The sequence below is a fragment of the Balaenoptera musculus genome, chromosome 17 (assembly GCF_009873245.2).
Source record: "Balaenoptera musculus isolate JJ_BM4_2016_0621 chromosome 17, mBalMus1.pri.v3, whole genome shotgun sequence".
NCBI lineage: Eukaryota > Metazoa > Chordata > Mammalia > Artiodactyla > Balaenopteridae > Balaenoptera > Balaenoptera musculus.
This window is the reverse complement of record NC_045801.1, coordinates 63,096,762-63,110,795: the sequence shown is the minus strand read 5'-3', so window position 1 is coordinate 63,110,795 and position 14,034 is coordinate 63,096,762. Positions and strand designations below refer to the sequence as shown.

Sequence of the window (14,034 nt, the reverse complement as noted above, 5' to 3'; positions counted from 1 at the left end):
GAGGAGGTGTTCATCCTTGCAGCTCCCCTTCCCCAGCAGAGGCAGCGCTAAAGGCGATGGTTTGGGTGATGACAAGCACCGGCTGTTTTGCTACACTTTATTTTACTACGTTTGTTTCATCACATATCTATCCATCCAGCCCTCTCTCCATTCATCAATACATGTTCTTTTCTGATGCATTTCAAAGTAAATTGTACACATCAGTATATTTCCCCTCTTCAACGTGCCCTTTTTTTTGGCCCTGCGGCATGGCACGTGGGATCTTAATTCCCTGACAAAGGATTGAACCCATACCCCCTGCAGTGGAAGGGTGCAGTCTCAATCACTGGACCTCCAGGGAAGTCCCAACGTGCACATTATTAATATTCAGTATTTGTTAATGTTTTTTAATTTGAGATAAAAATTTACCTTCAAAGAAATGCACAAATCTTAAGTATTTAGTTTTGAGCTCCGACAAATGCATATACCCAGAACATTACCATCACCCCAGAGAGTTCCCTCGTACCCCTTTCCCAGTCAATCCCTTACCCTGTCCCCCAGAAACAAGTACTGCCCTCATAGTTCTCATCATAGATGAGTTTGCCTGTTCCAAAACTTTATATAAATGAAGTCATTTAGCATGGACTCTTTTGCGCAAGGCTTCACTCAGTATAATGCATTTGAGATTCATCCAAATGATGAATTTGTATGATCCTTTGTAAGTTTATCTAATTTCCTACTGAGGGGCATGTGGGCTGTTCACAGTTAGGGGCTATTAAGAATAAAGTTGCTGTGAACATTCTTGGACAGGCATTTTGGTGTTCATTTCTCTTGGGTAAATCCTTAGGGGTAGAATGGCTGGGTCACAAAGCAGATGCATATGTCATCGGACCGATTGGGGTTTCCATTTGATCAAATGATATCAGCAATCACACCTGAGTTTCTCCTCTGGGCCAGATCTGGCTGGATGTGTCCAGAAAGTAACAGACAGAACTTGCCTTCAGAGAGCTTGGAGTTCAGTGAGAGGTACAGGCATGCACATGTAGCCACTTAAATGACAACACGTGGGACCTGGGGCTTACCATCTGCTAAGGAGAGAATGAATAAGGCAGCCCATGCGTTTGAGCAGACAGAGGCTGGAGAATCCCAGAGGGCTTCATGTAGGAGGAGGACTTGAGCCGCGCCTGGAAAGGAGGGTGAGGAGGGAAGGGGGAGGGGCAGACATGTTAGAAAGGAGGAGGTGAGGAAAACACAGGTGCAGGACCGGGCCAGGTCTGTTCAGAAGATGAAGAGAAGACAAGTTGGCCTGGCCTGGAAGGGTCTGGAGAGGCTGCAGAAAATCAGGCTGCAGAATGTTTGGGGCTCAGATCATTGACAATCAGGTTCCAGAACTACAGGTGTTGAAAGGTTCTCTTCCTTCTTCTTCTGGGGCTCAGTGAGTTGGGTGATCAGTAATTTTAGTCCCCAAACAAAACTCTCAAAATCCAGAGACTACTGTGGAATTTTCAAGTTCGTTAGAATTTCCGGTTGCAGAAAATCATGTTATTTCGGCGCTGTCCTAGTGATGTTCCAACTTTTTAGTTTTTCAGGTAAGTGGATACGCTTCACAAGAACTGCAACAGCAGGAAATCTCTCATTCTAGGATCAAGTGGTCACTGTCACTGTGTCTTAAATGCCGCCCTCTGTGACTTTGGGTGCCCTGCTCTCCACCCTGTGCTGCCGGCACTTCTGGAGTCGGGGGAAGCAGGATTGGGGCCACAGTAGTTAAAAGAGAACACCTGGGATGCTCCTGTCCCATCCTCAGTGGCCTGGCCCACGAACAAGACGCTTCAGATGGGCCGCCAGGGCTCGGGGCTCCCACGTGACAAAGAGCCTGTGCTTCTTGCGTTTTGCATTCTTTCCTGGTAGGACACACCATCTCCTGACAAAAACAAATGTCTCCACTCCTTAGAATCTGTGTATCTTTTCCAGACTTAGCAAGGGCACTACCCTTGACGAAGCTTAGGTCTCTGACTCAGAATCCTATAAAGATGCTCAGATGGCCTCAGGCAGGAGAAAATCTGTTGACCAGCTCTTACAGATCTTACAACACACTTAGGTTGCTAAGGCTCCAAACTGGCCTATGTGTGAGATTACGGAATGGGCTGCCCTGGGGAGATGTGCCCTCCGAGAGGCGATGGAGAACCACAGTGAGAATAACCTAGACTCTTGGCATATGATTTCTTTTTCTTTGGCATTAGGAGACATAGCTTGCTGAAAGGGCTCCAGTGGAGTCCAGGGCTACAAATCTCAGACCTCGTCGTGATGGATGGTGGCGAGAACAATGGCCTAGAGTTCCTGGGGCGGCGGGGCCGCCCATGGCTAGAGGGCAGCTGGTGTGCAATTGCAGGGATCTTCGTGACTTCCTCTCCCTGCTCCCAGAGGATGGATGCTGGCAGAGCAGGGCACCAACTATCCCTATTTTTTTCATGTTTCTAGTTTTAGCGTTAAAAGTCCCAGGTCCCAGGAGACTCCTGTCCTGGGCAAACCGAGAGGGTTAGTCACCCCGTAAATGGCAACCGTCCTATGGAGCACTTTCCTCTGAATAAAGTTTGGGCTCCTCTACAGCCTCAGAGGTATATGATGACAGCTCCCAGCCCAAATCCAGAGCCACCTCTCCGCCCAACAAGGGTGGCCAAGTGGAGGGTAGCAAACAGTCCTCTTCCAGCCACGCTGGCGGTGAGAACAGGAGATGGGGTCTTGGACACAGAGGAGAAGTCAGGGCCACGGGTTCAGCTGCAAAGATGGTTTCTGGATTAATTTCCACCGTTTCTGATGAGGCAACAGATTTCAAACAGCTGTTTTATTTGTAAATTTCAGAAGGAGCAAAGTCTATACCCGCATTGAGATTGGCTCTCTGACCTGGGCGTTGGAGATCAGGTCATTGTCAGCTTTCAGGGGGCTTGGTTCTGGGCTGGGTTAGTAGAATTTGTCCCCTTTCCCACCCAGAGGAAAGAGGGCACAGCTTCGGAGCACTGTTCTTTGTTACACCGCACAGAGTCAAAAGGAGACACCTTGGCTATGCAGGTTTTATTTCTAGAGGTTCATTCTCTTGTAAGTCTGTTCCTCTCCACTAGAGTTGAAGGATCTGAGATTCTTGCCCCAAGGAAGCCATTTTTGTCCTCCAAATACGTGAGGGCTTCTCCTCCAAAGGCGATCACGGAAGCCGTTGCTCTGTGATTGGGTTCCGCACCATTGGTCTCTTGAGCCACTGTCTTTCTGAGATGCCATAGAAGTCTGGGGTGCCCCGTTGTTCTATAGGTGTTTTGCCAAACTGTCTGAAACAGATCTGATTAGTGTGAACACGCCGCGTCAGGCTCAGTGTTCTAGAGGTCCCTTCCTGTCTCTGTCTGTCCCGCACCCCCAGCCCTGACATTGCAACAATGCTCTGATGACAATATCACCGATTGTCCCTTGGGGATGTGAGGCTGAGCTCAGTGCTGGCGGCTCTCAGACAGCTGTGGGCATCTGTCCTCCACCAGCCACGCTAGCCAAGACATACAATGTGTTCTTCGTTATGGGCTACACAGGGGGTCTGAATTACAAGGAAATAATTCAATTTAGCAGGCTAGGGTGAAATTGCCAACCAAAAGAACAATTTATGAGATCATCCAAACCTGGATGTGAAATTAATTCCATACACGATAACTCACCACAGACCACCTTATTTAACTTTGTTTTTTCCTCCTAATAGGATTTTCCTGCTATCATTTATGTTCCAGACAATATGAAAACAATACAACCATCATGCTAGAAATTACGCTAAATCTGAAACACAGAAAGTTATAACAGTAGTGTGAGCTTTAAGCAAATTGGGCCTTTTATAAATGAATTCATTTGAGTTGACCAGTCAAAGGATGCTTTTTTTTTTTTTAAATAAGTACCAAATATATTTTAGCTATTATTGTTGTTATTATTATTATTACTCAGTCTCCATGTAGGTTTAATTTTATTTATTTACTTTTGGCTGTGTTGGGTCTTCGTTTCTGTGTGAGGGCTTTCTCCAGTTGCGGCAAGTGGGGGCCACTCTTCATTGCGGTGCGTGGGCCTCTCACTATCGTGGCCTTTCTTGTTGTGGAGCACAGGCTCCAGACGCGCAGGCTCAGCAATTGCGGCTCATGGGCTTAGTTACTCCGTGGCACGTGGGATCTTCCCAGACCAGGGCTTGAACCCGTGTCCCCTGCACTGGCAGGCAGATTCTCAACCACTGCGCCACCAGGGAAGCCCAAAGGATGCTTTTTTAATAATATTGCAACCTCGTAAGAAAAGTGGGATTTTGGCCAGTGTAGTTGAACCAGAACTTTCTGAGGCACTCTTGTTTCAAGCTCAAGCCCTGGTCCACAGGACCACACTCTCCTAGTGAACCAGTATTGACTCTGGATTCCCATGAGGCAAGAAGGAGTGTGCTTCAGGCTTTTGTCATCCTTTCCTGATCTGCCCAGCAGGGTTCAGAATCCAAAACGAGTCATTGTCGCTGCCCTTGAGGAGCTTACAGATGAGACATTGAGGAAAAGTTAATACAGACAGAGCAACAGTAAAGAGCACAAGACAGCACATCATGGTGGCCTGGAGCTTAATGGCGGCCAGAGGGTTTGGAGTAGCTGCAGGGCTGAGCGGGGCTCACGGTGGACCCAGGGCTGGGAGACTTGAATCAATGATGCTGACGAAAGCCATAAACACACAGTGATTGTGATCGTGTCATAGCACATAACTAAAATTAGCCTTCGATGCAAGAAAGAATGGGAACTTAGCCATCTGGGCTCACCTGGTCTTGGCATCTGGCCCTCTCCTATGGAGACTGATGAAAAAAAAAAATTAGTGCTGTGTTCAACCACCTGTGTGAAAATGGCTTCAGCCCCAAGTGGCTCTGCTCACTCATTTGGAGAAGGCCCCCCTCTTCTCCAGTTCACTCAACAAGGAGACAGAGGGAGTGAAACCCTGTTTTGCTACTTAGAGGGAATTGTGGGAAGGATTCTGTGCAGCAGAGATGGAAGCCAAAGAGTGATTTAAGGTTTGCTTTTGCCAGTTTACTCCAGCATTTGGGTTCAAATCTATAGAAAATATGAATGAAACTGTCCAGTTACCTACAGTTGCATAACAAACCATCCCCAAACAATCCCCAAAGATGGAGAAGTATAATTTCTCACAATTCTGTGGGTTGACTAGACTCAGTTGGGTGGCACCTCTTCTCCACATGATGGTGGCGGGGGGTGTGGTCATCTGAGGCTTTATTGGGCTGGAGCTACCTTTTTATGCTCCCTGCTCTCCCTCCTCTTGCTGCTGCCCTCATTTGGACCCTCATTATCTCTACTCCATTGTAAATAACCACTTTATTACCCACTTCCTGTGCCTCTACTTCTCCTTCTCAGGATGGTATACTGAGAAACAAGGGAAAAAGACCCTGGTAGTGATGGCATATTTGTAACCAGATAAGACAGAGGGATAAGCTGCCTTTTCCATACTGGCCATGGGGACAGGGCTATTTACAGTTCTTTCTCTTTACCACCAAGAAACTTACCAAGAGATGCCAAGAGCAGCCCGGGTCTGACACTTCAGAGGCACCTCACCAGCCTTGGTTTCCTGACTTCCGACATTGTGTGTGCCTCTCTGGGTCACTGGTAGGCCTCTTCTGCCATATTCCCCTAGTTCCCTGAGGAGTCTAGGGTAAAAAACTGTAGCATGAAGTGTGTGGGGAATGTGTAATCCCTTTGTCAGAAATAATTCTCTGACCCATGGGTCATTCTCACCAAATGAGTCCCAAGAGGCATGAGGCACCACAGATATTTGGCTTTGTGGAGAAGGCATCTCAAAGATGATGATCCTATTGTCTGAGTGGCCCACAGGGGCTTCCTGTAGATGCTCCCTGGCCCAGGTCTCTGAGAACATTCAGTTTAGAGTAATATTTATTTGTGTGCATGTTTTATAATTGCCTTTAAGAAAGCAAAATTCCCTAATGCAAAACAGGGCTGTGACTTATTCATCTCAGCCTCTTTCTCTTCTCAGCACCTATCGCATCTGGCACACAGGAATTGATCCATAATTATTGATTAATTCACAGATTGGCATTTGGTCAACAATAACTCATGTTTATCAAGTACTTGCTCTGTGCCACATACAGTTCAAAATACTTCACGTCTTAACTCGTAAAACTCATTTATTTAACCCACAGAACAGCACTGCCATCCTCACTTTATAGCTGAAGAAAGTGAGGCTTGGAAAAGTTAAGGCAACTTACCTAGAAATATACAGGGAGTTAGTGGAAAAGCCAAGTTGAACCTAGGCAGTCTGACTCTTGATTCCCAACTCTTAACCGTATCCAACACTGCTTTCTTGGTAAAAGGTGGATCAGGATTATACCAGTAGTTGGGAAGGTTGTTGTTGTTGGTGGTGGAAGTTGTGGTTGTGGAGGGGATGGTGGCTCATAAAGCCTCAGTCATCACAGGGACTTACCCCAGAAAAAGTAAACATGCAGACTGGATTCCTACAGCGCCTTAGTTGAAGGTTGGCTGGTCCAGGTCACCTAATCTGGAAAGCAGGAATCCAGGGTAGACATTCTTTTCAATATCAAAACCTGGGTCACTGGCCTGTGTTTCCCCACGATGCTTCTCATAATCACTGTGGAAGCAGGAGAAACTGAAATCAATTCCTAATGAAGTGTATCTGTCTTCTTGCATTTTTTTTCCTGTGCACCTGGTTGCCATTTCATCTTCCCAGTTGGACTGGAAGTGCTCTTTTCTGCTTTGGGTCTTCATTGCTGCTCGCAGGCTTTCTCTAGTTGTGGCGAGCGGGGGCTACTCTTCGTTGCGGTGCGCGGGCTTCTCATTGCGATGGCTTCTCTTGTTGCGGAGCACGGGCTCTACGTGCATGGGCTTCAGTAGTTGCAGCACGTGGGCTCAGTAGTTGTGGCACATGGGCTTAGTTCCTCCGCGGCATGTGGGATCTTCCCGGACCAGGGCTCGAACCCATGTTCCCTGCATTGGCAGGCGGATTCTTAACCACTGCACCACCAGGGAAGTCCGGACTGGAAGCTCTTTGAGGGTAGAGACATTACTTGAAGCTTCAGGTGGTTCTCCACAATGACTAACTCAAGGATGGAGACTCAATCCATATTGCTGATGGATGAATAGATTAGAATTTGGTTAAGGTTGGAAGCTAGAAGGGAAGATATGTTTAGCCAGACATTTCCAGGCTAGTGGTGTCTTCTCCTCCTAAGACAGAGGAAGTGGCTGTAGCGGGGATGAACATTTGAAGAGTGTTGTGCATTATGTTGTGGTGACTGTGGAAGCTACTCTGGTTCCAGGCCCAAAAAAAAAAAAAAAAAAAGAGTCCTGACCTTCTCTGATATCGGAGATAACCCCATCAGCTAAATTCCCCTTGGAGTTCACATCCAAGCCTGATCGTTGCCAAAACTGGGGGCTTGATAATGATCTCAAGTTGGTGAAGAAGGATCTAGTTCCTCCCCCTGCACTCTGGGAACAAGGAAACCCGAGTGGCCAAACATCTTTCTGGAAAATGATGACCCGTGTAGATTTAGGGGCAGGTTCAAGAGGAAACAGAAGATGTTGACTGCTCATTCCTGAGGCTGAGGTGAAAGCATTCACAGACTTACCTGCCGGGAACACTGAGTCTGTTCCTATCATAGATGCCTTCTCCAGAACTTTTCGCTTCTCCATTTTTCTCCAGTGCTGCTTGGCTTCCTCACCCACTTTACGTTTGAATCCAAATTTCTGATACATTCTATTGTCTGCTTCCTCCCACCCACTTAAATAACCAAGTCTCCTCCCTTCTTTGAGCTCCCTTGAAAACGTAGAAGTTTTTTTTTTTTTAATATTTATTTATTTGGTTGCACTGGGTCTTAGTTGTGGCACACAGGATCTTTAGTTGCAGCACTCGGGCTCTTTAGTTGCGGCATGCGGGATCTAGTTCCCTGACCAGGGGTCGAACCAAGGCCCCCTGCATTGGGAGTGCAGAGTCTTAACCGCTGGACCAGCTGGGAAGTCCCCATAAGAGTAAAGTTTGAACGAAAATTAGACCAAGATGGCCTCCATCTCTACTCACCTCAGTTGTAAGAATCAGAAATGCCCTGACATGTAAGATCCCCTCAGGATAACAAAAGCAGGGATGTAGCCGCCGACCTTCTGGTTCTGTAATCACTGAGGAGGGATACGACTCTACTGCCTAATTATCTCATGATTCGTGCTGAAGGAAAGGAGGCTTTTAAAAATATACTAATTTGGGATCACTGGGAAGTTTTCTTTTTTTTTCTCCTAGGTAGTTTTGTGACTCACTCAGGATAGCTTTGTGGTTCATCAGACCCTTGAAACTAAAGACCGAAAGGATTAAAGAAAACCAAACAAAACAGTACAGCCTTCATAAATCTCTGACCAATCTATGACTTTTGGGAGACTTACTCACTTATTTAAGTGTCACTGTTTACATTGAAAGGAAGAACTAGCACATGATTATAATGCGCCTTGTCCCCCGGGAGGTAGTTGAGGCAGGCACCTATTGGGTTTTCTCCCCAGTGATTCTCCCTTCTCTGGTGACTACTCTGCCCTATTCCAAAGGGGCAGAGTTGGGGCAGCCATATTTATACGAGTGGGTCAGGGGTGAAAGTCCCGTCCAAGGTGAGCCAATCAGGAGTTCCTTCCTACAACCTCGGGAATGAAATCCAGAGAGAGATTCAGTGCTCCTTCATGTGGCTGCAAACTTGGGTGCTACTGGTAGCCACGTTCTCTGGTATGCGTGCTTGAGAGGCAGGAGCTGGTGTGGAGAGAGAAATGATTCACACATTCAGAGGGAGGTGGGGAATTGAGAGAGAGGGAGAAGGAAAGCTTCCTGGTTTCCCCACAGCCTTGTACTTCCTGGCTCCAGTTAATTTCTGCATTTCTGCCCCAAGCTTCTCTAAAATGCCCCTGTAGCTTTAGAACACATTTCCCATTGCTGGTTTGAATAGGTTTTTATAATTCACAGCCAAAGAATCCTAATCGATATGAGTAGTATTTTTCCTTGCAGGTATTTAATTTTAAAAATTCACATATTAGAGGCAAAATTTGAATTCAAGCGGACCACTAGTAATAGAGGAATTAACGGTAATATAAACTTAGAGCTGTAATGCTCTTAGAGACTGTCATTTTATAGATGTGGAAACTGAGGCCCAGGAAGGCTAAATCCTTTGCCAAGGTCACCTCTGTGTCTGACCCAGGACTTTAGACTCTTGACTCCTAGACCATGGCTCTTTCTCTCACACCCTCTAACTCTGAAATACTGAATCTACATTCACAACTTGTACACTTTAAAAAATAGACCATCTACTTCTGCATATTCTTATTCCTACTGTTTTGGATGAGAAGTTGAAACTCGAAGATGTTAAATGACTTCAAAAAGACTATACATTAACAGAAGAAGAACTAGAAGTTTATTCCCAGGCAGGAGGTTCCATCCAATAGGCCAGACTTCTCTGTCCATGCGTCCAGGTCACCACTGATCTGCTTAGGCTGGCAAATCCACCATGGCAGGGCTTTTAGGGTCATTCATCTACTCAACAAACATTTATTGAGTACTTACCATATTAAGGTGGGCACCATTCCACACCAGGAGATACAACGAGGGGTAAATTCAGTTGGTCAGCCTTGAGTGTAGGTGAGCTTCGAGAGCTTCACCTGGTGTATGTATATTTGGGGCTGGGGGTGGGTTCGGTCAGTAGACGTGTGGGTTGTGTGGAAGTGAGATAAGATATACTACTAGAGTTCAAGTGTGGTGGCTTTTTGACAGTGTCACCAGAATATAGCATGGTGCCCAAAGCACAGTGAGATGAGTGAGGGAAGGAATAACGACTCAGAGACACAAACAACGAGCTATAATGCAGGGGTTCTGAGTAAAACGTGCTCACCTCTCATGCTCATTTCCTGGTCTGCCTTTCCCTCAGCTAGATTGTGCATTCTTGAGAGGGAAGTAGTTTCATTTGTTTATTTATTTTCTGCATTCCCAGCATACATCAGAGTGTGCTGGGCATCCAGTCAAGGGAGCTTTTAGTTATGTTAAGAGGTTAGAATGTAAGAGGAAAGCCATCCCAACAAGGCAATTTATCAATGAGTCTCGGCAAGGTGAGAGGGAACTTGGGTGGTGTCTGCCAGAAATCAACAGCTGGGTTTGACCCACTCTAAGAAATCTTTGCTTTGAGCCAGATATTACAACGCCCCTCCTTGTGAGACATGTGTCTGTGATTGTGGAAATACAGGAATGTATCTGGGGGTGAGGATTGGAATTGAATCTTCTGGCCTGGGGAAGGGATATACATGCAAAAATGGGAAGATGGGAGGCAGGATGGTGGGTCTCCATGGGTCCAAAGTCCTCTGAAGTGAGGGTTTTTTTGACTCGCTATGTTTTTGGTTAAGAAATGCCAGAGTACCCCTCAGGTTGAAGGTACCATAATCTTATCAACAGTAATGCCATATATTATCATGAGTGCCTATCTCTGTGTCAGGTTAAGCAGTGAGATTTCAAATTTATGTCTTCAGCAGGTTTCTCTATCGTTTTGATAGATCATTCATTTGTCCACTTACTCATTTATTTGATGTATCCATTTATCAGGTGCCTATATCATGGTGGGGTAGGTCGGGGGTTACTCAGAGACAAATTCACGTGGGATCTTGCCATTAATGACTTCTTCGCTCCGTGTGCAAAACTGTTAGGTTTTCTACCACCCTTGCCATAATGATAACAAGTGGCCTCTGGAAATTGAAAGGTACAGAACAAACCCTGGGCAGGTGCACTGAAAACTCAACAGCAGCAGGATTTAAACACCAATCAATTGGTCTGGACCACATTTCCAAGGTCCCTGGGAGTCCCGAAAACCTCCATATAATAAGGTAAGTTTCTCATTAATCTATTTTTATTTTATGGTGCAGGAAATTGGTTGAAGCTGTCAAAAAAAAATCACCATTGAGAATGTTTGCTGGGCAGAAGAATACTAGGGCAACTCAGAGAGGTCACCCCGGGAAAGGGGAGGAGGGTCCTTGTCACAGACTGAAGGGTGGTGTCTCGCCATTGATCTTTGGCAAGTTGTGCTGGAAAGGGCTGGTCAGAGTTCCAAAGCGCGATATTATATTTCCAATTATAATGCAAAAACAAACCTTTTTCATAAAACACATTGGCCTCAGCACTGGGAAGTGACTACAAAGTCTAGTGCTGATTGAGAAAAGCTGAAAGCAGACACTGTAATTGATAAAGGAGATAAGTCAACCTGTGTCCTTTAGAGAATAACGAGTTCCATTTTTCATCAAAAAGATCTCCTTGTGTTGAAGAAACATTCTTTCCATAAATCTACTTAATGGTTTCTCCCCAGTGATATATAACATGGCAAGGGACGGCAGGCCACCCATCATTTGCATTGCTAATTCAACCCAAAGAAAACCCAAACGGTTCCCAGGAAGGGCTGCTAGCAAACTCTCTAAAGGGAAAATATCCAAAGGTCTCCCTGGTTTCTTCAAGCAGGTAGATGGGTGGGATTCTGAATAAATATCCTCTCACTAAACTTGAGATTGGATGCAAAGGTCCATCCCCCCCCCCACCCCACCCCACGTGGCCACTCTGGTACGCTCAGCTCTGAGGGTGACTCCGTCAGATAGCTCCAGAGGCCAATGCCTCAGATACTTGGGTTGTGAGAACTGATTAGCTTTGTGCCCTGAGCTCATCCTTCTCCCACGACGGCCCTGACGGCCTTGGTGTTTTGGGGACCGTGGGCCGTGAGCGGTAGTCAGCGTTTACGGCATTGGGGAAACTGAAGATGCGTTTTAAAGATCCTGCCTGAAGTGGTGCTGCTGACCGAGGGCCGGAGCCTCAGGTGCTGATGGCCCAGGGGGAAGAAAGGGCCTGCCCCCTTCCGAGGGGATGATTTAGGGCCCTCTGCGCAGGGTGCCAGGCAGCAGACTTATTGTTCAACTCGGCTGATCTTCGTGAACCCCAACTTTACAAATGGGCTGTTACGTCCACGAGGGCCCAGCTTTGTGGAGCAAAACCTATTTCCTCCGAGGGCACCCAGCCCTCTCGCTGCTGGCGGACTTCCCCACATGGGAGTCATTAAAAACAACCCTAGAGTGATTTCCTTCTGTTGCTGTTTGTTTATCCTCCAGTCGCGTGTGAGTCAGCCAGATTGTGATTTGTGGTGGTTTTGCTCGACGTTGGCTGGTCAGGAACCCGGTTCCCAGTCACCCGGGAGGCGGCCCTGCAGTTTCGCAGAGACGGCGGGTGGCACGAGAACCCTCTAGTGTCACCTCTGTGCAGGGTGACAGGGCCGGGTGGGCAAATGGCCTTTGGGATGGGTTACGCTGGGGTGATGTTTCAGAGAGGAGAGCGAGGCAAGGAAAGAACAACAATGACCACACTTCACACAGAAACCGACCACATTTTTTACTGCATTGGCCCCACGCTGGATTCCAACATGCTGGTCCAGAGCATGGCTGGCTACAAGCTGGCAGGACCTCTACGGCTTCCCCGACAGGCTTTCCCTTCCCCGCCATGAACGTTATTTCTTTTGATCCCACTCACTGCCCCAAGTGCAGAGGCAGTTATCAAAAAACACTTTGGATGCGAACAGTGAGTGGCTTACAACACACGGATGGGTGGGTGCGACGTCCACTGCGAACGTGGAATCCACAGAAATGGCTGGAGAGGCAAGACGCCTCCTTAGTGGCTAAGAGGATGATGGCATTCAAAAAACCCGCAAGTGGTTTTTGTTTTCTTTTTGAATCCCTGGAGTCTATTGAAACTAATTGTTCCTAACGTTATTTCATATTCGTAATCAAATGTCTGACCTGATTTCAACCATGTTTGTTGGCATACATCTTTTGAGTGGTGTGCCTTGAAGTTATTCAGACTGATATAGGATGAAGATTACAAATATCTGCATAAAAAGAGAAACTGTGTGACTCTATATGAAGACAACGACCATCACATTCCACAGCACATCATTGGTTAATCTCTGAATCGTCAGGCATTATTTTAAATGAGAGAGAATATAAGTGAACACAAGCGCCACGACAAAACAATCATAACAACAGAACCAAAGCCAATTTCTCTATTAATCATTTAAGAATTGTACCTCTGTTTCTAACACTTTTCATTAATTGTTATTTTAAGCTCCAGTAGCAGGATCAGATTTCTGCTGCCTCTGGGCAAATGAGTTATGATCTGATCTCAAGTTCCAAGGGAAATGCTCAAAGTTTTATTTTCCCCCAGTTGAATAAACAGTACTATGTCTATTATCTCTTGTGTTAGAATAGTGTTGTCTTCACATAAGACTCAAATCATGGTATTAGTCATTCATTTCCTTGAGCACAGACACCCTCATGCGTGCTGACAGGTTTATAAGGATGCGGTGGCAGCCGTGGTTCTGGGAGCTGCTAGATGACCGACCTTGATTTCTTGCAGTCCTGAGCGATGGAGCCCGGGGGGGTCTGGTTATTGTCTGCTTTCTCTCCCAGATGCTGGGCTTGTCTGGAAGATTAATACGTTAACAAGAGCTGAAGGGCCAGGGTTGCACATCTTCAGACATGTTTATTAGCAGATGGCACACAGGATTCAAAGGTCACCACAAAAGTGACATTTTAAAGTGAAACAACAATATTTATGTTCAGATAGTCTACTGATGAGATCATGTGGAAATGGTTTTGATTAAATTAGCTTATAAATGGTTGCCAATCTATAGACAACTTAAAGTGCCACGTCTGTTTACCAAATGTTTTTTTCTCACGCTCTCACCTTTTAAATATTAATGACCAAATGCTGTGGTTTTTTTTGGGGGGGGGGTTAAGATTATTTAACTGCAGGATTAGTGTATTTGGTTTTGACTTCCTAGGTTATCCAATTTTTTTCATTCTAAAAATGTTATCTCCTGTGTGAGTTCTGAAATCTCACCTGCTATTATTTCTGCTCTGAAAGAATTTGGATTCCGCTGTTGTAAAATACAATGGCTTGCAATTTCTTTAGTATAAATTGGGTCTCTGGCGAGACTTA

At 46.1% G+C, this 14,034-nt stretch overlaps 1 protein-coding gene across 15 annotated transcripts in view; it reads right to left on the bottom strand.

Moving 5' to 3' along the window:
- Positions 1 to 12,404: 12,404 nt before the first annotated feature.
- Positions 12,405 to 14,034, bottom strand: part of STAU2 (staufen double-stranded RNA binding protein 2) — a 303,654-nt gene continuing 302,024 nt past the window's right edge. For all 15 annotated transcript variants that reach the window (XM_036829847.1, XM_036829842.1, XM_036829844.1 and 12 more), the window contains one exon: positions 12,405 to 13,515. In XM_036829847.1, the coding sequence (XP_036685742.1) occupies positions 13,422 to 13,515 (94 nt within the window). In that variant the 3' untranslated portion in view covers positions 12,405 to 13,421. The remainder of the gene's footprint in view (positions 13,516 to 14,034) is intronic.